General features: G+C 55.1%; 2 protein-coding genes across 7 annotated transcripts in view; one reads left to right on the plus strand and one right to left on the minus strand.

The window, feature by feature from the left end:
• TICRR (TOPBP1 interacting checkpoint and replication regulator) overlaps window positions 1-4,355 on the plus strand; it is a 42,567-nt gene extending 38,212 nt beyond the window's left edge. Inside the window, exons 20-22 of the mRNA XM_019984025.2 lie at window positions 893-3,032; window positions 3,146-3,271; window positions 4,147-4,355. Coding sequence (XP_019839584.2) covers window positions 893-3,032; window positions 3,146-3,271; window positions 4,147-4,259 — 2,379 coding nt within the window. The 3' untranslated portion in view covers window positions 4,260-4,355. The remainder of the gene's footprint in view (window positions 1-892; window positions 3,033-3,145; window positions 3,272-4,146) is intronic.
• KIF7 (kinesin family member 7) lies at window positions 3,903-25,668 on the minus strand. Of its 6 annotated transcripts, none has more exons than XM_070775110.1 (20): window positions 25,513-25,668; window positions 24,963-25,343; window positions 22,797-23,148; window positions 21,164-21,364; window positions 20,143-20,536; window positions 19,368-19,887; window positions 18,823-18,939; window positions 17,950-18,177; window positions 16,901-17,046; window positions 16,380-16,495; window positions 16,032-16,184; window positions 14,251-14,453; window positions 12,850-13,047; window positions 12,383-12,508; window positions 12,030-12,206; window positions 10,773-10,988; window positions 9,702-9,908; window positions 9,349-9,547; window positions 9,124-9,270; window positions 3,903-8,912 (listed from the first exon to the last, which is right to left on the minus strand). In XM_070775110.1, exons 2-20 carry the CDS (start codon window positions 24,990-24,992, stop codon window positions 8,539-8,541), a joined length of 4,104 nt encoding a protein of 1,367 aa, XP_070631211.1. In that variant the 5' UTR covers window positions 24,993-25,343; window positions 25,513-25,668; the 3' UTR covers window positions 3,903-8,538. The 6 variants fall into 6 exon arrangements, with proteins under 6 accessions (XP_070631211.1, XP_070631213.1, XP_070631209.1 ...); XM_070775112.1 differs by having other exon boundaries at window positions 12,030-12,203; window positions 16,901-17,049; XM_070775108.1 differs by having other exon boundaries at window positions 16,901-17,049.

Consider the following 25,668-nt stretch of genomic DNA (forward strand, 5'->3'; position numbering starts at 1 on the left):
TACATCAGCCCGTGTATTATCATCCGTCTGTGTGCTGAGTTGCTTCAGTCATGTCTCTTTGCGACCCTATTGACTGTAGCCCACCAGGCTCCTCTGTCCATGGGATTCTCCAGGCAAGAATACTGGAGTGGGTTGCAGTTTCCTCCTCCAGAGAATCTTCCCCTCATCTGTCTATACCCTACATGAAATGCCAACTGGACCAGGACTCTTGAGATAATAAGATTGAACAATAGTTGTCAGACTTCCTTACCTGTTGGAATTAACTGCAATTTTTGCAAGAAGGGAAGTTTTTTTGTTGGGAAGGTTCCTCTCTGAGGTGTTATCTTTATTGCTGTGTATCCATAGGGTCCATGTTTCATCTCCTCCTCCTCCCCCACCCCGGCCTTCTGCACACATTTTGCCTGACGCATATCAGGTACTTAAAACCACCTGTTGAAGGCATGTGGAGAGGGAGGGAGTCCAGGATGACTACCAGGTTTCTAACATGGGTGACAGGATCGACATGTGGTGACAAGTGACAGGTGAATAGCAGATAACGTGGCTCCTAAAGGTTACTTCAGGCAAAGATCAGGAAAAGACAGCTGTGAGTAGTGAGTGGAGTGATATAGAGGCAAAGCATATTTTCACTGTAGTGTGCAAATTGTTAAAACAATTTGTCTTAGAAGAAATGAAGCTTGGATACAGTGCTTAGTGCTAGAAAGCTGACAAGTAAAATCTGGGTCATGTTTTGGAAGTGGAAACGTGTCCTGTATGAAATCCAATTTATCATTCCTTTGGCTGATGATAAGAAACCTCCCACTGGACTTTTTAATCTTCTTAGAGATCATTAAAACATTTCCGAGACTATAGGTTATGATGTTCAAAGCACTGAAATAAGCATCTTTCTTTACAGACGCCTGAGAAGAGTTACTGGAAGTCCCCAAGCTCTTGTAAAGCCACACCAAGAAAGGTCCCTCGGACACCACAGACTCCACTGCACACCCCGGAAAGGCTGCAGAAATCCCCTGCAGAAATGACCCCTGCCAAACAGGTCATTTTTAAGGAATTCTTGAAAGACTTATCTCCACATGGCTGGGATTCACCATCGCAACCAAAAGTCACCCCTCGGAAAGGACACTCCCTGGCAGAAGGTGCCTCTTCTCTTGAGAAGGTCCGGAGAACTCCCCAGAGACAAGGTGGTCAGCCCCCCAGATTTTTGCAGAATTCTTCTTGGCCACACTTGGTGGACTCCAGTCCGGAAAGCACCTCCTGTCCAGCAGCCCTGGTTTCATCAACTGCCCCAACCAGGACTGAGTGTCTGACCCCTAACAGATCCTCTGCTCGAGCACCTCCCAGGACAGCAGCCTCGGGGCTCCAGAGACAAGCCGCTTCCAAGGGCACATCTCCAAGTCAGAAACACCAGCTCCCCCAGGGCTCTGGAGCACCCCAGGCAGAGAAGCTGCCGCAGCCGTGGAGTAACAAAGCTGTCAAAACCCCAGAGAGACCAGGGAACGCAGCTCTGACTTTTCCAAAAAGAGCCGTTACCTCTCTTTCACGTGGTATTTCCAAGGAGAGTTCACTTGGGGAATTTCCCATAGCATCTCTGTCCTCTGGACAAGGCGGCTGGCAAGAAGTCCAGAGATCACCCAGTGTCACCACACCTCCCTCCTGTTCTGCTCCCTTGACGCCCCCCAGTGCCTCACAGGTAGCTCCGTCTGACCTCTGGCCCCCTCCGCCCCCTTCCAAACATGGGAAACGGCATAACAAGACCTCAGAAACAGAACAAGACTTCCTGGAGGGCCAGCCTGACAGCTTGGCTGCTCTGAGGGTTGCCATAACTGACAACCCAGCTGCCATCACAGACACTGGAAAGAACCAGAAGGCAGCGACCCTCTCTTCTCCAGCTTCACCTGAACTTCCAGCTTACCCTGGAACTGGCTTTGGGGGTGACTGGCATACATCCTCTCCTTTGCTTATTGCAACAGACTCGGACTGTCTCACTCTCCTGGATGAAGCTGAGCACCATGGCCATGATAACTTAAAAAGCAGCATTTCACCCCTGGACGGAGGTGAGGGGTTAAGGATGGGTACGTGTGAGAAGCCGTCTCCGTGTGACCCCAGGATTCTTCCCACCTCTCCTTCCTCTGGACCCCACTCTCCCCTGATGCCCCCCTACGACCCACACTGCACGGCAGACATGAAGCAGTGCCAGGCGGCCACGCAACTAGAGGATCAGCAGGCAGCCCCCTGGCCCTGCGGAGCCCCTGCCAGCCCGCAGACCTATGAGGTTGAGCTGGAGATGCAAGCTTCTGGCCTCCCCAAGCTCCGAATTAAAAAGATAGACTCCAGCTCTTTGCCAGAAGTTGAGCCCCCGCCAAGGGAGGAGAGCTCCCTCCTGGGTCCCAGTGTGCCCAGGGCCAGCAAGTCCTCAGGCAAACCCGAAGCCACCTGCCTGTCGGCCCCCTGCCTTCGCCCCTCGCACAGCACCCCTGGCAAGAGTGGGGGACAGACCTATATCTGCCAGTCATGCACCCCCACCCGCTGCCCCTGCGGTACCCCCTCTCCGTTCCAGACAGAAGTTGGGGTTCCTTGGACCCCATCCCCCAAGCACAGTGGGAAGACGACTCCTGACACAATTAAAGACTGGCCCCGCAGAAAGAGGGCAGTGGACTGCAGCCTCGGCCCCTCTGCTGGGAGGAGCGAGGTCAGTTCCGACCTTCCCGGGGGAGTGTCGCCACTGGAGCCGGAGGGCAAGGAGCGAGGCCTGGAACTTGGCATTGGCAGGCCCCCCATCCTGGGGGATTTTGAGCTAGAGGGTGTGTGTCAGCTGCCAGACCAGTCGCCTCCCAGGGACAGCGTGCCCAAGGCTGAGGAGGCCTTCTCCTGGGGACAGTTTGGGTTGGGATCTAGGAAGAGATGCCTCTCTGCTAAGGAGGAGGCTGAACGACAAGTGAAGAGGGCCTGCGATCAGCAGGGAGACTCAGAAGAGCGGTCTCCAAGCACAAGCATTTGCCAGTTGCCCTCCGAGGCGGACGACGAGGTGTTCGTCCCAGGTGAGTTTGCCATGTTGGGCCGTGTGGGCGCGGTGTGACCGAGGGGACACTTGGGGAAGGCTTGGGCTTCCTTGTCAGGGCCGTGGGCTGCGCTGACCATGCCATTGCTCCAGGTGCCACCCCGCCTCCCGGCTGTGCTGTGCGGAGCTGCCTCTCTGCCAGTGGGCTGCAGGCGCTGACCCACTCTCCACTGCTGTTCCAGGGGAAGACACCCTCCTCTCAGCGTAAAGACGCCAGAGGTAATTTGTTGGAGGTCCTAGAGACATCACCAGGATCTAATTTCTGTCCTTTGGTTAGCTTGATCTCAAGTTACCTCCGGGGTTTTCAGGCAGTTGAATCTCGGAGGGGTCGTAGAGTTAGGGTGGTTTTATCCCCCGCCTTGTCATGGGCTCCCAGAGAAGTACCACTTTAGAACTTATGTGCTTTGGAACCACCACCACCAAAAAAGAAAAACCCTCAAAATCCTACCAGATTGCTTGAGCTTCTTGAAGACAGTGACAGAAGTGGGCGCACAACCACTTACTGCCCGTCTGGGTCCCTGAGATTGGAGGGGCGAGCGGCCCAAGTGGCAGGTGGTGTGTGTGGAGCCAGCCAGCCGTTTCTCCTCAGAGGTTACACCCCTGGGTTTCTGTCCATTTGGTCTGAAAAAGGCCTGGCTATTATAATCACCCTTCAGACTCTAGGATTCCCCTTGACCCCACCTGGGAAGAATGGGATTGAACCTGTTAACTGCACCACGTAGCTAGAATTGTTGAGGCGGGTGCAGGAGGCGGGGGCCTTCAATGGTTCTCCTCCCTCAAGACCATGATATAAATCATGCGAAAGAGCAAAACCCCCACAATCTGAGACAAAAAAGAAGGTGCAGAAAACTGAAGCGCCACAGGTTTTCTGCATTTTCAGTTACTAGTTGCCGTTTGCTCAGTGCTTACAGTAAGAGTAGAGGGCCTGATAAACAGTGTGGGTAATGAATGCTTCCACGGGATGAGCGCGCCTACAAGCAGTGCTGGCTTTCTTAAGTCCATCTCCATGCGTAATCCTCTGCAGGTGAAGCCCACTTTCCTCTGTTGTGTTCTCCGTTATGTCCTGCATGCTAAGTCTTTCCACCTTTTTCTAGATGAGGATGTGGATGTATTTTCCCCCACGGCAGAAGACTCTCCTTTCAGCCGAGCATTCTCCAGGAGACGCCCTATCGGCAGATCTTATTCACGGAAGAAGCTACTCAGCTAGTTAGAACCATCTGGGGGACGTATAACTAAACACTACCAACTTTGCCCGGAGCCACTACACTTCCTCACAAAAGTGCTCTGAGAGCAGTTTTCTCTGGAAACACATGGAATTCCAGATGTGTAGAATAAACGCATTCTTAGTCATATGCCCAGAAACCCGGTCCATCTGAGCCAGGGCCCTGCCAGTCCACTCCTCATATGTAACCCTCAGCTTGCTGCACAGAAATAGGAATAACCAGGGCTTAATGAAACTGAGGAAATTTAAAACATGAAGGTGAGGCCAGTCAGGTCCCCACGGGCAGAAGGAAACTGGGGCCTGGTCCCAAGCCTCTTTTACCAGGATCAGCTCTCAGAGTCCCAGTAGAATGCCTTCAAGTTTTCAAATCCCTTCTCTGGAATCCATCCACCCCCAAGCCCAGCCCTAATCCACCACGCCTGCCTGGCCTTAGTGAGGTGGTATGCTGCTGCTAAGTTGCTTCAATCGTGTCCGACCCCGTAGACGGCAGCCCATCAGGCTCCCCCGTCCCTGGGATTCTCTAGGCAAGAATACTGGAGTGGGTTGCCATTTCCTTCTCCAATGCATGAAAGTGAAAAGTCAAAGTGAAGTCACTTAGTCGTGTCTGACTCTTAGTGACCCCATGGACTGTAGCCTACCAGGCTCCTCCATCCATGGGATTTTCCAGGCAAGAGTACTGGAGTGGGGTGCCATTGCCTTCTCCAAGTGAGGTGGTATAGCTGGTAGTATAACTCAGTGGCAGCCTGGGTGTCCAGAATCAGACAAGGAACTGTAAGGCAGGATCCCATTCCAGCCCCACATCAACAGTGACCATGGCAAGTTCAGAACACTCTGTGTCACTTGTGAAATGGGAGAAGGACCCCTACGTTGGTCCCTCCAGTTGCTATAAGGCTAGGACCCTAAGACAGAGGCAGCACTTGGAAGCAGCGTACACAAAACAAGGCTGTGTTACAGGGGTAGAATAAAGGTTTGCATTCCCTGTGTAACAATAAAATCATCCTTAGCATTTGGTGCATTTCTGTGTAACATTCCAGCCTGAGGTTAAATATGACCATGGTCCAGCTCTAGTGGTTTCCAGAGCAGCCATATCTCAAGGTCGGCCCTGGGAGCTGGCCAGTCCCCAGCACGGTTCCTGTCCTTCACAGGGAAACTCACCTTACCCTGCAGCCCAGCTGGCTGTCAAGTCTAGGCCAGGGCCTTGGCTAACAGCTGATTCAGAACCATCTCACGGTCTCTGAAAAGTTTTCAAGCCTGTTGTGTTTCCAGATCTGAGTCCTACTATGATCTTATCAATAAAACCCACTGTTTTTTCCCTCCAGAGATTATTTTCATTTATTATAAAATGGTTTTCTGAAACTCAAGCCAAAAGGTGGCAGAGAGAGACAGGACGGTGGAGTAGAAGGACTTGAGCTCATCTCCTCTCACATAGCCAGGACATGGAAGCAACCTAGATGCCCATCAGCAGATGAATGGATAAGAAAGCTGTGGTACATATACACAATGGAGTATTACTCAGCCATTAAAAAGAATACATTTGAATCAGTTCTAATGAGATGGATGAAACTGGAACCTATTATACAGAGTGAAGTAAGCCAGAAAGAAAAACACCAATACAGTATACTAACGCATATATATGGAATTTAGAAAGATGGTAACAATAACCTGGTGTACGAGACAGCAAAAGAGACACTGATGTATAGATCAGTCTTATGGACTCTGTGGGAGAGGGAGAGGGTGGGGAGATTTGGGAGAATGGCATTGAAACATGTATAATATCATGTATGAAACAAGTCGCCAGTCCAATTCGATGCACGATACTGGATGCTTGGGGCTGGTGCACTGGGACGACCCAGAGGGAGGGTATGGGGAGGGAGGAGGGATCAGGATGGGGAACACAGGTATACCTGTGGCGGATTCATTTCGATATTTGGCAAAACTAATACAAGATTGTAAAGTTTAAAAAAAAAAAAAATCACAACTGCTGAACAGCCATCAACAAAGATGCTCTACACCCAAAGACCAAGAAGAACCACAAGACAGAAGGAGGGCCGCTTTCACGATGTAATCAAATGCCACACCTGCTCAGGTTCTCCCACAGGACTGAGTTCTGAGCCCACGTTAGGCTCCCAGCCTGGGGGTCTGGCATCAGGGGTAGGAGCCCGAGAGCATTTGGCTTGAGTGCAGGAGCTCCACAGGACTGGGGGAGACAGACTCCACTCTTGAGGGCACACACAAGGTTTCATGAGCACTGGTGCCCGGGGCAGAGCAGTGACTCCATTAGAGCCAGAACCAGACCTACGTGCAGGTCTTGGAGGGTCTCCTGGGGAGGCAGGAATTGGCTGTGGCTCACCATGGGGACAAGGACGCAGGTGGCAGACACCTCAGAAAATACTCATTGGTGTGAGTTCTGGAGGTCACTGCTTTTGCACCAAGACCTGGCCCCACCCGACAGCCTGCCGGCTCCAGTGCTGGCACGCCTCAGGCCAAACCAACAGGGTAGAAACAGTGCCTCCCATCAGCACACAGGCTGCCAAAATAGGAGCCAGCAGCTGCCTACAAACACCCCTCGACAGTCCTGAGCCAGAGGGACAACCCCTCTCCACCCACCAGTGGGCAGGCACCAGTCCCTCCCATGGGAAGCCTGCACAAGCCTCTTAGACCAGCCTCATCCACCAGGGGGCAGATACCAAATGCAATCCTGCAGCCTGAATGGAGACCACACACACACAAAATTAGACAAGAGGATATGGCACAGAAATAGTTCCAGATGAAGGAACAAGAAGATAAAACCGCAGAAGAACAACCAAGTGAGGTGGAGATAGGCAGAACAGTCAAGGTGATCGCCTACGTTTTATAAAACTCTTAGAGGAAAGCACAGGCAGCACGTTCTTCGACATAGATCACAGCAGTATCTTTTTAGATGCACCGCCCAGGATGATAAAAATAAATGGTACCTAACCTAATTAAGCTTAAAAACTTTTGCACAGCAAAGGAGACCATAAACAAAGACAACCCACAGAATGGGAGAAAATATTTGTAAATGAAGCAACTGACAAGGGCTTAATTTTCAAAATACACAAATAGCTCATGTAGCTCCGCATTAAAAAAAAAGACAACCCAATCAAAAAATGGGCAGAAAAACTAAATAGACATTTCTCCAAAGAAGACATACAGGTGGCCAGAAAACACGAAAAGATGTTCAACATCGCTAAGTATTACAGAAATGCAAATCAAAATTATAAGGCATCGCCCCACACCAGTCAGAATGGCCATCATCAGAAATTCTGCAAACAGTGAATGTTGGCGAGGGTGTGGAGAAAAGGGAAGCCTCTTGCACTGTCAGTGGGAATGTAAGCTGGTACAACCATTATGGAGAACAGTATGGAGGTCCCTTAAACTAAAAATAGAACTACCATATGATCCAGCAGTCCTACCCCTAGGCATATTATCTGGAGAAAACTATAATTTGAAAAGATAAATACATGCATTCCAGTGTTCACTGCAGCACTATTTACACTAGCTAAGACATGGAAGCCATCTAAATTTCCATCAGCAGAGAAACGTACAAGACATGGTACATATACACACTGGAATATTACTCAGCTATAAGAAATGAATGCCATTTGCAGCAACACAGACCTAGAGATTATCATACTAAGTGAAGTAAATCAGACAGACAAATATATGCTATCACTTATATGTGGACTCTAAAAAAAATACAGATGAACTTATTTACAGAACAGAAACAAACTCATAGACTCTGAAAACAAACTTATGGTTACCAAAGGGGGAAGGGAACAGAAGGGATAAATTAGGAGTTTGGGATTAACATGTACACACTACTATATATAAAATAGATAACCAACAAGGACCTACTGTATAGCTCAAAGAACTCTACTCAAAAATCTGTAGTAAGCTGTCTGAGAAAAGAATCAGAAAAAGAGTGGACATATCCATGTGCATAAACATTCTGCTTCACATCTGAAACTAACAATGCTATAAATCAACTATAAAATTTTAAAAATTATATTAAAAAAAAAGCCAAAACATGGCAACTGGGTACCACATCCTAAAGGAAGTGACTGGTAGAAATCTGCACCTTTTTTAAACAAGTGATTCAAGTCCAGTTCTGGTCTGTAGCCCGAATTTGTTGACTCTAACAAGAAAGATCAGGACCTGATTTAGAGCTTGAGGTAAGGACTCCTTCACAGAAGGGAGCGTCAACACCACACCTTTGGGCAGGCCCCAAATCTCCCAGGTGTGCCTACAGGGGGTTTTTCCTGACGTCGATCATCCCTGGGCTGACCCTCCGCAGTTCCCGCCGGGGCTTGGCCAAGGGCCCGAGGTTCCAGGGCAGACCCGCCTCACCCACAGGCAGCACCCGCCCCACTGGGAGCTCAGCGGCGTCCCGCTGCCGCAGCTCCTCAGGAGAGCCCTGCTCCTCACTGCACAGGCTCGAGCGTTTCCACGTCAACGGTAACGGGGCGTGGACCAAGTCCCGCATCTCCTCCCGTGGGCGGGGGGCACCCTCCATGCCGGTGGGCTGCCAGAGAGGCTCAGGCGCTGGGTAGAGCTCATCCTCGCTTCCAGGGGCTTGTCTGTTCTCCAGGCACGGGGTCCTCTTCTCCCCACCCATCACTGGCAATAACAACATCCTTGTCAGAAATGGAGGTAGCCAGCTACCCCTTCCTGAAGCCCTAGCCTTCTTCCAACACCCCCATGCAATCAACAACATATGGGATGACCCAAGAGCTGAAGGCAGAGTGGTTTCTAAACTCTGCCCAGAACAAAGAAGACCTGACGTCAGGGCTGAGCCCCGGCCGGCCTGGTGACAGCACGCAGCAATTACCCCTGCTCTGGCTGGCAGCACTCAGGCTACTGAGCTTCTGCTTCAGCTCCTGGTTCAGCCGCACGTGGCGGCCCAGCTCCTTCTCCAGAGCTTGGATTCTGGTCTCGTACTGCCTCCTGCTGTCCGCCAGCCCTTCGCCAAGATGGTCTGGAGAAAAAAAGGCAGGAGGAGGTGGTGAGGGGCTACAGGGCAGGCGGCAGCCCCCGTGGCGGGCCCGGGCCCCACCTCGGCTCTGCTGCAGCAGCAGCTGCACGTGCTGCTCATGTCCCCTCTGCTGCAGGGTCAGCTGGCGGTCCATCTCCAGGCGCTGCCGCTCCAGGGCCGCCTCCAGCCAGTACACCAGCCTCTGCTGCTCCTCCAGCTGCAACTCGAGCTCCGAGAAGGCCACCTGCTGCTGGTGCTGCTCCTCTCGGAGTGTCACCACCTGTCCCCAACAGCCAGGCTCAGCCCCCAGCACCGGCTCCCTTCACCCGGGACTGTTCACGCAGGGGCAGCAGGCGTGTGGCCAGCTCACCGCCCGCGCCGTCCACCTCCCCCCACCCCCGTGAAGGCGGGGGTCTGCAAGCTCCAGGACCCACTTTGTCGAAGTACTTGCAGAGAAGGGCTCGGGTCTCCGAGGACGAGAGGTAGCTGAGCTTGGCCATGAGGTTCATCTCGCACTGGGACAGCAAGGAGGCTGAGGCCCGCAGCACTCGCTGGCGGCACGTGATGGCCTCGTTCTTGTACTCGATGGCGGCGTCCAGGGCCTCAATGGCCTCATCCAGCTGGAACAGTGTCCGCTCCTCCTGCAGGGACACGGGGATGGGTGGAGGGGGGCACGGGCTACCCACTCCATGGGTCACCTGCCCCCTGAACACCGAGGTCCTGGGCAGAGTCGTAATGGCCACACGCAGCCACAACCCAGCCTTTATGTGCCCACTTGTCCTCAGAGCCAGAGGCACCCCCGCCCGCTGCAGCAGGAGCAGAGGCACGTCCATCTGAGCCTCGGTTCGGGGGTCAGGGAGGCCAGGGCTCCGCTAGGAGGCTGCTCTCTGAAGCTCACAGCCTCTGGAGTGACCTGTGCTTGGGAGACCCTGCTCTGAAGGGAAGGCATGGCAGGGCTGCAGAGGCACCCAGGGTCTGCTGGGGTCCATTTCCCCTTCTTTTAAATTTTAACTTTTTGGCTGCACCATGCAACATGTGGGATCTTAGTTCCCCAACTAGGGATCAAATCTATGCCCCCTGCAGTGGAAGCACAGTCTTAACCACTAGACTGCCAGGTAGGTCCCCAGGGGTCCGTTTCTCTAACAAAAGCTCTCTCTGCTGGCAGGAGGGCAAACCTATGTGGCTGTGAGGTATGCTGACATGGTCCTGACTCGCGTCCCATGTTGGGAGTTGAGAGGTGTGAGCACGCTATATGCCTGAGGTCAACGTGATACAGGACACAGGACGAGTCCCGACTCCAGCTGGGGCAACCGAGGGCAGCGAGGCCCAGCTCTGTGTCCCAGGCCCGGGGGCTGGACCAGCGGTGGGAGGGCTAGTCCTGCGCCTTCTGTGGGGCTGACACCTGGGAGGGATGTGTGTCCCGAAGCAGGGAGGCCTGCACCCAGCGAAGAGCCGGGGCCAGGGGCAGAGGGGAGCAGACAGCCGGGCCGGCTCGCAGGGCGCACCTCAGGCGACAGCAGGCTGCCCTGCCTCAGCTTGCTGTCAATCTCCAGCCGCTGTTTCAGCAGCGAGTCCTTCTCCTGGCGCAGCGCGTCAATCTCCCCACGGATCTGCTGCTGGCTCTGGGCACTGCCCTGCCGCAGCTGCCCGCTCTTCTCGGACAGCTCCTTCTCCAGGTGCTCCAGCCGGCTGGATACTCGCACAATGTCCTCGTTGAGGGCCTGGGGGTGGCACCGCCGGTGATGAGGAAAGGGGCAGGCCCCACCCTCCCAGGGGCCACAGGAACAGGCCAGCCCTGCCATGGAGGCTAAGGAGGCGTGCTGTCCAGCAGGAGGCCTGACTCTCAATTCTGTACAAGCTGGGGAGTGGGGGCCTAGGGGACCCGAGCCTCTGAAGAGGGGCCCCCAGAGACGGCCCGGAAGGAGGATACAGAGACACTAAGGACAAGAGGGGCAACATGGGCAAAGGCAGAGAGGATGGTGGTGGCTTGTCACTGAGATGACCTGACTCCAGCTGGTGATGGGAAGGAGGTGGGGTTAGTGGCCAAACCCCAGAGGCCCTTCGGGAACCTAATGTGGAAGGAAGTGAGGGTTCTAATGGCCAAGGGACTTCCAGAAAATCCAGCTGAAACCCTCTAGGACTCCATGACAGCAGAAGATGGTCTGGAACCCTGTGGGCATCTAGCCCAAGCACCGGCTCCTGGGACAGCTCTGGGCTCTGTGTGAAGTGACGTACCCCTTCTCTAATCCTCAGGGCAACGCTGTGGTTCCATCTAAGAGGAGGAAATTTGGCTGCGAAACTCCCTACTCAAGAGGGAGCAACGAAGCCAAGTGGAGCTGGGTGGGTGGGGCCTGGTGCAACTGCCTCCAACCCGAGTGAAGGCTCTTTCTCTCTGGCCAAACCACCTCTACACCTGTGGCTCCTCGTTCTGCCTGCAGAGCAGGTGGCTAATGAGGTACAATGCTCTGGGGGCAGATACCTGGAGAGGCTCTTCTACCCACACATCAGAGCCCAGATCACAGACACTCTGAAGATGCTCAGGGTAGAGCCCACAAGGACAGTGGCGTGGCTGGAACTCACACGGCAGGGGCACCACCGAGAAGAGCCTCATCCGTCCAGAGCTCACCCGGCAGCATTGCCAGCTGGAGACATCTCACTTGGAAGGACCTTATCTGATGGCATCTCACTCGGCTGGGCCTCACCTGGTAGGATCTCACCTGGCTGGGCCTCACCCAGCTGGGCCTCACCCGGCAGGATCTCACCTGGCTGGACCGAAGCCGCTTGCTCTCCAGCCCCGTCTTCTCCTGCATCAGGGCCTCCTTCTTGGCCAGGATGGCCTCCCGCTTGTGGAGCTCCTCCCCCAGCTCCTCCAGTGCCCGCCGCTGCTGCAGGACCTTCTCCATTTCCTGGTCCAGCCACTTCTTCTGCTCCTCAATCTTCTGAGGGACAGCGGGGGAGGTGGGCAGGAACTCAGCTCTCCCCTCTGGCCACGTAGGTGGTGTGGATGGCCACCCAGCTCAGGGGGGGAGAATGGTGTGCCCACTGGCTGACCCCGCAGGGCACTCTAGCAACTGGCTACGGGTGCCCCAGGGGTGTGGTTCAGCCCAGACCCCACCTGCTGCTGCTCCAGGCTGACCACAGAGCCGTTGCTTCCGCTGCGCCGCTTCCTCTGAAATGCCGCGATCTCTTCTGTCTTGATCTTCAGGATCTTCTGCTGCTGCTCGTGCTTCAGCTCCAGCTCCTGGGCACAAAGTTCAGGGTGAGTCCGGTTGGCAGGGCGCTGTGGGGTACCAGTGTCCTCCCACAGCCCGTAATCCCCAAAGCCCACAGGAGTGCCTTCCCGCTCCCAAGACAACCCTGCCCAGCACCCCCCAGCCTCACAAACACAAGATTGCTGGACCCCTTATCTGGTTCATCTCACTGAATTCTCACCCTAGCCCTGAGTTTCCTGTAACTCTCACTTTCAAGTGAAGAAACAGACTCAGGGAGGCCACGTGACCAGCCTTTTACGGTCGCGTGGCGGTACGCGCTCCCCTCGCCTCCTGGCTGGGACGCAGCCACCCCGCCAGCCAAGCACCCAACCTTGACACGGTGCTGCCGCTTGTTCATCTCCGCCTCCAGGCGGCGCTTCTGCTCTGTCTCCTCGCGAAGCCGCCGCTGCAGCTGCCCCTGCTGCTGCCGCATGAGCTGCACGTTCCTCTCCAGCTCCTGCAGCCGCTTCTCACTCTGCGCCGACAGTGATGCCAGCCGCTCCGTCGCCTGCTTCTTCTCCTTCAGTACCTGGACCAACACAGCTTCCGCTGGGCTGCTCATGGCAGCTGCCAAAAGCCGGGCATGGCGCCTGGCACTCAACAAGGACGGGCAGGACGGAAGGACGATGAAGAGGGACAGACAAAAGGGAAGACAGGCCAATGGACAACAGACTGATAAAAATAGCAAATTATAAAAATGTCAAAATACTGTGACATTTACTGCATACTACACAGCACACCAAGTGCTCTCAGTATATTAAGTGATCCTTAGAACCCTACGAAACGACTTCAGAGGTTTCCTACTTAACAGATTAGGAAACTGAGGTGCAGAGAGGTTAGGAAACTTGACCCAGGACCCACAGCTAGTAAATGGCAGAGCTGGGATTCAAACGCAAGCAGTCAAGGCTCCTGCACCTTCGCTCTTAATCACTCTACTGCAGTGGAGGGACAGGTGCAAAGATGAGTGGATGGAAGGGTGGGTGGACAGACAGATGATGCGATCATATCAAGGTAAAAAACAGGGGACTTCCCTGGTGGTCCATGGCTAAGACTCTGAGCTCCCAAAGCAGGGGGCCTGGGTTTGATCCCTGATCAAGGGAACTAGATCCCACATGCCTACAACTAAAAGGATTCTGTGCGACACCTAAAGATCCCGCATGCTGCAACTAAGACCCAGTGCAGCCAAATAAATTAAAAAAAAAAATTTTTTTTTAAGTAAAAAACAGGACGAACAAACAATGCAAGGATCGATAAACAGAAATAGAAGACAAATGAACAGGCACATAAATAGTCACTCAACTGGTAAAAGGATAACTGCATGGATCAGACACCTGGACTGGTGGGTGGATGGACAGAGGGATGATGGGCTGCAGGGATGGATGGACAGACAGCTGCAAGGGCAGACTCATGGAGGGAGGGGAGGGCCACAGGAGGGAGGGTTGCTTCCTTCCCGTACCCTTCCCTCATCCTCGATGGTCTCCTAAGGTGGTCTTCAGGCACGGCCCACCTCCCCGCCTCTGCCTCTGCTGTGTTCAAAGATCTCCAGCACTGCCAGCTCCTACCTAATACCAGCCTCACTCTGGAAGGCCAGGAGGGCGTTCGCACCAACAGCTGGGGCTGGAGCACCCCCTGGTTCCACAGTGGGCGTGGGCTCTGGGGCTCACACAGGTCTTGATCCCAGGACCCCAGCCTGGGAGGCTGCAGCCACCACGCCTGGGGTTCTGACACTGACCTGCACTTGGTTCTGAGCGGCAGCAACCCTCTTGCGGAACTCCTGGAGCTGCGAGCGCTCACCAGCGTCCTGGGGCTCCCTGCCCTCGAGCTCCCGCAGCTGCCTCTGGCCCTCGCTCAGCTCTGCCCGCACCCGCTCCGCCTCCCGCTCCAGCTCCTGGATGCGCTGGCTGTGCTGACGGTTCAAGGCCTGGGCAGCCTTCCCTGGAAGAACCGGGGTGTACTCAGCACCGGAGACCCCTCCCTGAAGCATCGCAGCTCCTCCCCCGTGGCTTTCCCAGACCTCTGTCAGCCCCCAGCACTTACAAGGATTTCACAATGACTACCCTCCAGTACTGTGACCATTTACTACTTTTCTTTAATTTGACTTATTTTTTATAATAGCCTTTTCCATAGCAGTGACCCAGAAAAAATACAGGTTAACTAGTTTTCCTGTTATCTAACACATGCTAAAATCAATATGTAACTTGAGCCACCATACAACTAAGCCTCTAGAACTAACTTCCATTTGTAGGAGACAGGTCAAAGGAACAAGCTAAATGACGCCACAAGGAAGCTAACAGACAAACCCAGAATATCTGGGATCTGGAACATTCTACAGGATGACTGAAAAGGTGAGCGAAGGGAAATTTCAGAGACCCCCACTCCAGTACTCTTGCCTGGAAAATCCCATGGACGGAGGAGCCTGGTGGGCTACAGTCCATGGGGTCGAGAAGTGTCGGACACGACTGAGTGACTTCACTTTCCCTTTTCACTATCATGCACTGGAGAAGGAAATGGCAACCCACTCCAGTGTTCTTGCCTGGAGAATCCCAGGGATGGGGGAGCCTGGTGGGCTGCCGTCTATGGGGTTGCACAGAGTCGGACACGACTGACATGACTTAGCAATGAGCGAATGTGTGGACAAGCCCAGAGCTGCACACAGACACTGTTGAAGAACTGCTTCTGTTCGGAGCACTGTGAGGGCATCAGTTTAGTTAGATATGCTAATGGCATTTTGGTTAAAATATCCAAAAAGAGGCATACTGAAAGGTGCAGGAATGAAATGACATGAAGTCTTGGATTTGCCTCAGAATATTTCAGCAAAAAAGGACTTCCCTGGTGGTCCAATGGCTAAGACTCCATGCTCCCAATTCAGGGGGCCCAGGTTCAGTCCCTGGTCAGGGAACCAGATCCAGCATGCCACAGCTATTAATGAGTCTGCAAGTTGCAAGCAAAGATCTGGCATAGCCAAGAAGTTAGAAACAAAAAATTTCAGCAAAGAAAAAAGGGAGAGTTGATGCAAATGCGGGCCAAGCTTGGAAATGCTAAATCTGAATGATGGGTATGTAGGGACTCTCATATGTCTGTCTGCAATTGTTCCCAATACATTTTATAATAAAGTCATAGCTATTAAAATTAAAAAGCTTGACCAGTCACCACCTAGAACCATCCCCTGCTCACTTGCCTGTGTCACCAGCAGCAGCCGTACTACTATGACTGGGGGACGCTGTTTGCTCCCCAGGACCGCTTTTGCCCCGTGCAGCGTCTGACACACAGCAGGCAACTGATTAGTAACAGTAAGAAGCTTCCTGAAAACCAGTCTAAGCATTTTACCTGAATTAACTCATTCCAACCACCTAAGAAACAGGTGCAGTTACTCTCTCCATTTCAGAGCACACAGCGGTTATCCTACCTGCTCAAGGTCACCCATCTGGAAGAAGCTGAGTGGGCAAACATCTGGACCCTGCTCCTAACCACCCACCCTCAGGTGGGAGGCCCGGCTCAAAGCTCCTCCCTCACCTGTGCGCACCAGCTCGCCAATGAGCTCCTCCTTCATGCGGATGTTGATGGCCAGCTCACGGATCTTCTGCTGGGCTTGGGCCAGTCGCCACTCAGAGGCCATGGCCGCGGGGGCCTGGCGGGGCTGAGCCAGGGCCTTGCTCCCACCAACCACTGTAACAGGCTGACGGTCAGGGCGGCTGCCGCGACAGATAGTGGGGGAAGCAGGGGTGGCAGGAACAGAGGGAAGAGGAGGACTGCCCTGGCCAGGGGCAGCCAGAGATGGTATGTGGACTCTCCAGGGTGGCCAGTCCAGGACCATGAGTGGGTAAAGGGGTTGGGACCCTCTCTGCGCCCCACCCAGCTCACCTCTGGGTCCCGGGATAGCTGCACCCAGCTCCTCCAGGCGAAGCTCTGGGCCCTTCCTGTTGAGTGGACTCTCTGGGCAGGCCCCCATCCTCTGGTTCCACTTGCTGATCCCATTCCTGGAGGGCAGAAGGGGAGTCTGTACCCCTCCCCAGCCCTGCCCCAGCCCAGCCTCCTCCCAGGCCCAAAGGGGAAGAGAGAACCCCAGGCCTTCCATCACCCCAGGGTCACCTTGACCCCAGGATGTCCATCTGGTACAACTCAGAGGCCAGCGGCTGAGCTGAGAGGGTGCAGGGTGCCGAGGGCCACCTTGGAGGCCGAGAACCAGGAGGCCGGGTCCGTCCCTCAGCACACCCACCCCAGTGAGAATGCTTGATTCAGAGCCCACAGCCCCTGCCTGCTTTCCCCAAAGGCTGGCCAGGCCAATGGAGGCAAGGACACCCTGAGACTACAGTGGGATCCCCCTCTTGCCCAGCTGAGGCCCTGAGCTGGTCCTTGTCAGGTGGGCCATGGGTCCCACTCACCTTCGTGGGTACAGGCTCTGTCGGGGCAGCCCCTCCTTCTCCTCCTCCTCTTCCTCTTCCTCTGCCTCTGATGCATCTGAAGAGCCACTTCCCGGCCTGTCTCCCTCTGTCAGAAACTTGGCTCCAGCCTCCCTGCCATTTTTCATCTGCTGGGGAATGCCCAGGTTTCAGGACAGGCTCCCAGGGCCTTCTCCATCAGCCATTTCCCCCCACCCAGTCTTCAGCCCGCTTTGCGTGCTCTTCAAGCCAGACCTTACCTTCAAGATCTAGCTCCAATGATATCCGAGAGGCCTTTCCAATCTCAAATTGGAACATAAACTTCTCCCCTCCTCCCTTGTTCCTTCCTCTACTCCTCCTGTTCTCTTGACCCCCACCACCCCCACCCTGCTCCAGCCCCCACAGCTGAACTAGCACTCCTCAGGGGACAACCTCCCCTTTCCACCGTGTATATAAGTCATCTGCAGCAAGTCTTATCTCACCAACAACGCCCCACCAGAGTAGGGGGTGGAGGGTCCGTAACAGGCTTCTTCCAAACCCACGTCCTCCCACCCCTCAGTCCCTCTGCCCTTTAGAGCTCAGATGACCCAGAAGTTTCAGGCAGATACAGGAGCAGCCCTTGTCCAAAAGGCCCCAAGTGACAGAACTAGAAACAAGAGACCAAGTGCAAGGAGATCAGAGCTCATGGAAAACTGAACTTGCAGAGGAAGGCATCCAAAGATGGTGTGTGTGTGGGGAGGTGACTCCAGAGGTGATGAGCTCCCCATCCCTGGAGGTAGGCAAGCATTCCATTCCATACTGGAAGCCAGAACCCTCTCCGTAATCCTCACTCCAAGCAATCTCCAACTACTCCAAGGATGCTCCATGGCACCAGATCCTTCTGAGAGGCCCTACCCAAATTTGGGCCATTCCTCCAGGAACACCAGAAAGGGGCATTTCATAGCTGGTCCCGTGAAAGCACGAGATGAGTGACACATTCCCCAGGATTGCCCCTCCCCTGCCTGAGCCTGCCCAGGTCAACCAGCAGACACCGAGCCTTGCCACCGTCTCACCTCTCCCCGGCTCTCAGGGCCAACTTCATCTCCAGGAATGCAGGCGGGGGGAACCATGCCCAGCACATGGGTGTGGGCACCTCCCAGGGGGGCTGTGTGAGGCCGGGGCACAAAAGACCCTGGAGGCAAGCCCTGCAAGATCCCTGGGGCCCCCCAGCCTGGCCGCACCAGCTCCAGCCGCAGTCGCAGCTCTGCCATCTCCTCCTGCTGCTCACGAAGACGGTCACTCTGCAAGACATGGTCCAGGTGCTGATGGGAGACGTGGATGAGAGAGAGGTAGGGAGCCGGGGTGCTGACAGGCAGAAGTGCAGGAAAATGAAGAACACGTCTGAGACCACCCTGCCCTCTCTGTGTTAAAATGGAGGGCCAAATGCCTCTGACCACCTCTTGGTGTCCCTCTGGAATACACAGTGCATTAGCTCAGGTTTAAACTCTCCCACCCGCCACATCACCGACTCGATGGACGTGAGTTTGAGCAGGCTCCGAGAGTTGGTGATAGACAGGGAGGCCTGGTGTGCTGCAGTCCATGGGGTCGCAAAGAATCGGACAGACTGCCTGCCTGAACCGACCCTGCCCCATCTATCATTCCCTCCATATTCATGCCACTCACTGCCACCAGGGGGCGCCAGGAGCTGCGCTGACCTGGTTATCTTTGCACAAAAGGAAAAGCAGGGCTCAGGAGTCTCATGGGGCTGCCCCTTCAGTCCCAATTCCAACCCGCCTTCGCACACCCACTTGCGCCAATCCGTTCCTTTCCTCCGCACTTCTGCTCACACCTCTACCCATCCTGCCAGAACCCACTCCGACACAGCTGCTTCGCCTCCCGTCATTAGTCTCCCCTCCCCACCACCACTGTGGCAGGGGGCGCCCCACCTGAAGTTTGTACTGCTCCATGGCGTCCTCCAGCGCAGCCAGAAAGTCTCGGTTCTCCTCTTCCAGCCGGGCCACCTGGCTCTGCAGGGCCAGCAGCTGCAGCGGCCCCTCATCTTCCTAGGGGGGCAAGGAGAGCAGCTTCAGGGGAACAGTAAGGACGAGCCTGCCTATCCCTGAGTCACCCCGCCGGCCCTGCTTGCTACTCTGCTCCAAAGCCTGCCTGCAATGGGAAAGGGGTCCAGACCCCACATGGCCTGCAGTCCCCTCCACAAGCCATTGGGCTATCTCTTGTCATTAATCATATTTTCATTACCAGTAATATCACCACCACAATTATTAAGAACTAGCTTCCACCAGCACTTATGACACCCTCAGTCCTTACATCCCGAGGAGGTAGATACTCCTGTTATCTTTATTTAACAGATGGAAACCCTGAGGATACATCAAGGTCATCAGCAGAAATGCCTCTGAATCCCTGTATGGAAAACCTTCTTCCTCACCTCCCCCACCCCGCCCACCCCAGGCCACCCCCGGCCCCTGGTCACCTTTCGCCCGCCGGGTCCCTGGGTGGCCTGCTCCTCGGCAGAGGCGCTCTCGATGCCGCTGTCGGGCCCGGAGGCGGAGCTCAGGGCGCTGCGCTCGCCCTCGACGGCGCACAGCCAGTCGCGCACCTTGCGGGCGGCGGCGCCGGGCAGCCCGGGCTCGGCCTGCAGCTCGCGCAGGAGGCTGTAGGCGGCGTCGGTGCGGGCTCGGTAACGCGCGCACTCGGCGCCCAGGCGGGCAGTGGCCGCGGCGGAGGCGGCGGCAGGGCCCGGGGCGCGACGGCCCCGGTGGATGATGCGTGTTTCCGACCGATGCCTAGGCGGCCCACGGGCGCTGGCCACGGCCTCCTCCGGCCCCCGCTCAGCCTCGGGCCGCCAGTTGACAGTGGCGCGGTTTCGAATATTCTGGGCGCGGCTGGCGTAGTTGAGGGTGTTGAGGGTCTCGTCAAAGTCGGAGGAGGAAGGGCTGATGCAGGCGATCATCATCGTCTTGGCGTTCCCGCCCAGGGAGTCTTTGAGGATCCTGAGGGCGCCAGGGAGATGCGTCAAGGGCCCCAAAGTGCCAGAGCCAGAGGTTCAGACCCCAAAGAGGGTTTGAATCTCTGTGTGGCTCCCTGTGGGCCCAAGACTTCAACCACGTGTAGATTGTGCCCCAGAAACCAGAGGGGGACCCATCTCTTATCTCCTCACCCCAGCCAGAGAGGCCAGACAGGAGCCAGGACAGACTAAGGGGCTCACGGGGCCTCTTTCCCCTGGGCCAGCAGCAGCGGCAGCTCACCGGGTGATCTTGGAGTCCCGGTAAGGGATGTGGCTGCCCCGGCGCTGGGGATCACCCAGGGCACTGATGACGTTGCCTAGCGCCAAGAGGCTGCTGTTGATCTGGATGCTCTCCTTGAGTCGCTCGCCTGTGCTGCCTGTCTTGAGCACCCTCTCCGAGCCCGCCAAGTCCACAAAGTGGAACTTGGAGACAAGCAGCTGGCCGGCCGCAGGTCGGGGCAGGCGGCTGGGGGCGCGACCCCGCTGCTCCAGGGTCACGGTGAAGATGGTGTGGGAGCGGCTGGAGAGGCGGTTGAGGTGTGTGGCTCCCGTGTGCCGCGCTGCATTGCCCATCTCCAGGAGGCTCAGCACCTCGTCCAGGCCCTCCACGTCCACTTCCTTCACCCCACACAGCACTGTGGGCACAAAAGGCTGTGAGCCCAAGGCAGGGCAGCCTGAGGCTGATCAGCCAGGAGGGCAGGCTGAGCAGGACTGGTCCTCTAAGCTCTTCCTGATTCAGGGGCCCCTTCGGCATGCCCAGGGGGTCCTGCCCATCCTGCTTGGGGATTTAAGGGGCTCCAGCTTCCCTGGTAGCTCAGCTGGTAAAGAATCTGCCTTCAATGCAGGAGACCAGGGTTCAATCCCTGGGTTGGGAAGATCCCCTGGAGGAAGACACAGCAAACCCACCCCAGTATTCTTGCCTGGAGAATCCCATGGACAGAGGAGCCTGGCGGGCTACAGTCCATGGGGTTGCAAAGTGTCGGACATGACTTAGCAACTAACACTTTCACTTTTTTCAGCTTCTCCCATGCCCACCTCAGTGACTCTCACTCTGGGTACACCAGTGTGTACTGAACTCACTCTGGGTACACCAGTGTGTACTGAACTCAGCAGAGACAGGGAAATGAAAGCAAAACTTCCCAGAGCTTGAGTTTCCTAGTTAGGAGTTACCCCTCCTCCAGACAGGGTATCCACCCTAAGCAGGTGAAGCCTCCCCAAGCCAGGTTCCCCACTCCCAACCAGAGGACCCAGGAGCCTCTTACCAACATTCCCACGATCGTCCTCCCGGAGCTGGATGTCCCGGCTGGCGGTGCCCACCTCCAGCAGGTCTCGGAACTCCTCCTTGTACACTTCCAGGTAGGACACGTGCACCAGACAGTCCAACAGGTCATTCTCATCAATCAGCTTGAAGGCCTCGGCCATGGCCCGTGGGATGATGCCCTGCTCGTCCTCGTGAAGGGAGGCTGGGGAGACACCGCAGGGCCACCTGCCATGGTGCTTTCAGCTGGGCATAGCGCCCACGAGGCCCAGAGGCTCCTGCCAGAAGCTGGCGGATGGGGCTCCAGTGTGGAGAAGGTAGAGGCAGAAGCCTTACAGGCTGGGCAGCCAGGCCAGGCTCCAGGGTGCTCAGGCAGAATTTCAGAGTTGGAAGCAACCTCTCAAGGTTCAACCAACCACTTTCATGGTGTAAGCATCTCCACTACATCCCTGCCAGACAGTCAGATAACCTTTGTTTGATGACTCCTGGGGACTCATTATCATAGTCTATGCTCAGTTATCTAAAGAAGCCCCTAAATTTATGCCAAGGAAGTAATAAAAGGATGTTCAGAACATACTCTTCCTCATAACTTAAAAAAAAACAAAACACCCTCAGTGTCCATTGCAACATCCAAGAAGGGGTCTGATTAAATAAATTACCTTATATTCACAATGGCACGCTAAGCAGCCATTAAAGTTTTTGCTTGAATAATAATTAGTGATATAGAGAAATGTTCATGATATTAATATACTGTTAAGAAAATAAAACAGGATACAAAAGAATGGTACATTGGTACCATATTTTTTTAAGTATAAAAATTTTCACCAGGAAAAACTGAATGCTAACAGGGTGAGTGAAAGGCAATTATCAGAAAGTGTGGAAGTGTTAGTCCCTCAGTTGTGTCGCTCTTTGCGACCCTGCAGACTGCAGCCCACCAGGCTCCACTGTCCATGGAATTCTCCAGGCAAGAATACTGGAGTGGGTAGCTATCCCCTTCTCCAGGGGATCTTCTCAACCCAGGGATCAAACCTGGGTCTCCTGCATTACAGGCAGATTCTTTACCATCTAAGCTACCAGGGAAAGGCAGTTATCAAATAAGTTTTCTTTTGTGGATGTGCTTTTCTGTATTTCCCTAATTTTCTACAACAAACATGTACACTTTTCAAATCATGGTCCTTAGAAGTGGGCAACGCCTTCAATTGGCCCAAAGCATCTCTTGCAAAACTCTGTTCCAGAGCCTCATGGAACCAGCCCGCTTCCCTGCTATGCAGCCCCTGGAGCATGTCTCTTCCAGGACAGTCTCCCTTCCAGCCATCCTGACCCTTGACAACGATCCTGACAACCTCTAGAGACAAGACAACTTCCCATGCCCTTCCTCCCAGTGAGGTCTCCAGAACCAGACAGTATGATCCCATCTCTATGGACTTGAGAGGGCCGCTCACCTCGGAGGACTCTTCTTCCTGCCCGACCCAGCCCAGTGACACAGCTGATCCTACCCTGGCCTGCAGATGGAGTTAGGAAACCCGCCCACCCTCCTCCAGCCTCCTCATCTTCAACAGGAAATGGCAGAGGCAGAAATTCAGGAGATGTCTGAGGCCCCTCAATGAAGGCAGGAGGTCTCAAGCCAGGTCACTCACCCACACTGGCCTCCCCCATGGTGTACGTCTTCCCGGAGCCCGTCTGACCGTAGGCAAAGACGGTGACATTGAAGCCTTCAAAGAAAGCCTCGAGAAGGGGCTGTACACAAGCCTGGTACACAGCCTCCTGCCCGGCGTCCTCATCCAGCACCACGTGGAAGCCAAAGTGGCGGTCTCGGCCCAGGGTGACCCGGCTGCGCCCCGGCTCCACCGTCAGGCAGCTCTGGTGCCCGTGCAGCAGCTCCTTGCGCAGGAGTGGGCGCACTCGAAGGGCCACCCTCACGGGGGCCTCCTCGGCCCCTGGCAACCTCTGGGCCTCCAGCCCCATGTTGAGAGACTGCTGCTCCCGGCCCTGCAGAGAGAGGAAGAGGCCCCGGCCATCAGCACCTGGACTCACCTTGCAGGTGACCTGGAGCCAGTTCCTGCAGCTCCTGACCTTGGAGGGATTAAAAGGGAAGTGGTCAAAATTCAAAACATCCTCTGTGCCCCAACCTGATGCCCAGATGCTGCAAGAGCCACAACAGAATCCTACACGGTAGCATTTCACGGCTCCCATCACTGACAAAATGAGGCCCTAACTCCTCCACTCGACACCCAAAGGCATCTGTGTTCTTGCTGGGACCCCATCTCCTGGAAGACACACACACAAGCAGCACTGTACAAGGATCTCTTTTCCCAACACCCACCCATAGTCTCTGCCTTCGTAAAACTCAGCATTCAGAAAACTAAGATCATGGCATCCGGTCCCATCACCTCATGGCAAATAGATGGGGAAACAGTGGAAACAGTGAGAGAAGTTATTTTCTTGGGATCCAAAATCACTGCAGATGGTGACTGTAGCCATGAAATTAAAAGACACTTGCTCCTTGGAAGAAAAGCTATGACCAACCTAGACAGCATATTAAAAAGCAGAGATATTACTTTGCCAACAAAGCTCTGCCTAGTCAAAGCTATGGTTTTTCCAGTGGTCATGTATGGATGTGAGAGTTGGACTATAAAAAAAACTGAGTGCCAAAGAATTGATGCTTTTGAACTGTAGTGTTGGAGAAGACTTGAGAGTCCCTTGGACTGCAGGGAGACCCAACCAGTCAATCCTAAAGGAAATCAGTCCTGAATATTCATTGGAAGCACTGATGCTGAAGCTGAAACTCCAATACTTTGGCCATCTGATGCAAAGAACTGACTCATTTGAAAAGACCCTGATGCTGGGAAAGATTGAAGGCAGGAGGAGAAGGGGACGACAGAGGATGAGATGGTTGGATGGCATCACTGACTCAATGGATGTGAGTTTGAGTAAGTTTTGGGAGTTAGTGAAGGACAGGGAAGGCTGGTGTGCTGCAGTCCATGGGGTTGCAAAGAGTCAGACACGAGTGAGTGACTGAACTGACTGCCTTTGTCACCTCACATTCCCCGCTCCCCCATCTTAAAGAGAGTCAGCACATCCTTTGAGGCCAAGCCCCCACCACCAGATACTGCCAATTCCATCTCCTAAATATCAAGTATATCCGCTTCTCTCCATCCTATTACCCAAGCCCGGATCCCGCCCACTGGGCAGAGTATTTACCAACCTCTTCACTGGCTTCAGCCTCCCTGCACCTTCCTATGTGACAACCAGGGGCATCTTTCAAAAATGCAAATGTGACCACACCACTCTCCTGCTTAAACTGCCCCCAAAAGAGGCGAAAGGGGCTCCCTAATGCTCTAGATTCAAAACCTTAACAGGAAAAACTTTTAATGGACCCTGCCTACCTTGATGACTTACCCCCTAAGACCCCACATTTCCTCACCTTTCTCTGCCTGCAGCACACTCAGCTGTTACCAGGGCCACCTCCAGGGAGCGCCCTCCCCTCCAAAGAGGGGCGTCTGCTCTGTGGCCCCCACCACTCATCCACCCACACCCACCGCTTTAGTTCTCCCATCAGCCACTGACCACTCCCTTACCTTGCAAAAGCCGGATTATCCACTGGTCTCCCCTCACCTCCCAAACTGGGGGCTGGGAGGCAGAGGCCCGCCTGTCCCCTTCATGGTGTATCTCCAGCACCCAGCACAAGGTCCGACGCTGAGTAGCTGATGAGTAGTTTACATCCAGGGAACTTTCCCCATCCCCACTCGTCGCCCCCACCCCGAGGGTCACAGCTCTTTATTTTTCACTACTTCTCTCAGCACCTGTAATCGTTCGCTCGGTCGTTCAATCATCAGTCCCAGCTGGGTGTCCGGCCCTGGGGCCGCAGCGGTAACTGCCACGCAATACTACAGGCGCCTTCGAGCATCCCTCAGTCACAGCTTTTCCAGCCCCGCGGTCCCGGCTTCTCCGCGCCCGGACTCGGGGCCCAGTGCTCTGCGCACCGAAGGCGCCCGGCCCACATCGGGGGTTCCGGAGTCGGAGGCGCCGGGCACAGGACAGGAGCTCCGGGAAAGTGGGAAAAGTGATTACAAAGGCGAACCCGACTCTCGCAGCGTGGGTGCTCGCTCCTCCTGGCCAGGCCCGGAATGCCGGCCTCAGGCCCCGACTTAAGGAAGGGGAGTCTCCGGTCCACTCGGAGGGGCCTGAAGGACGTTAGCAAAGATGGGGAGGGAGGGAGTGGTCCTCGTGCTCGGTCAAGGGTCCCCAGGGTGCCGACGCCCAGTGCCACCCAACCCAGGCCTGCACAGGGAAGGGACGAGCCCACGCCCCCTCCCTCCCACCCACCTCCACCCCTCCCCGGCCCACACCCACCTGCTAGGGTGCGCGCGTCGTCCCCCTGCGGGGCACTGAGGCTCTGAGCCCCAGCGCGGCGCGGTCGGATGCCGTCACTGGGACCCCCGCCCACCAAAACATCCCGCCCCTCATCCGCAACTCCTCCCGCCTGGGAGCTCCGGGGCGGAGGCGCGG

This window comes from Bos indicus, chromosome 21 (assembly GCF_029378745.1).
Source record: "Bos indicus isolate NIAB-ARS_2022 breed Sahiwal x Tharparkar chromosome 21, NIAB-ARS_B.indTharparkar_mat_pri_1.0, whole genome shotgun sequence".
In the NCBI taxonomy this organism is placed as follows: domain Eukaryota; kingdom Metazoa; phylum Chordata; class Mammalia; order Artiodactyla; family Bovidae; genus Bos; species Bos indicus.

Coding starts and splice junctions, on each gene's coding strand:
- KIF7 (XM_070775108.1), bottom strand. CDS start 24,992: ATGATTGAACGACCGAGCGAACGATTACAG. Junction 13,048..14,250: donor CCGCTCAGAACCAAGTGCAG/GTCAGTGTCAGA, acceptor GTGTTGGTCCAG/GTACTGAAGGAGAAGAAGCA. Junction 9,271..9,348: donor GCTGCTGCAGCAGAGCCGAG/GTGGGGCCCGGG, acceptor TTTTTTCTCCAG/ACCATCTTGGCGAAGGGCTG.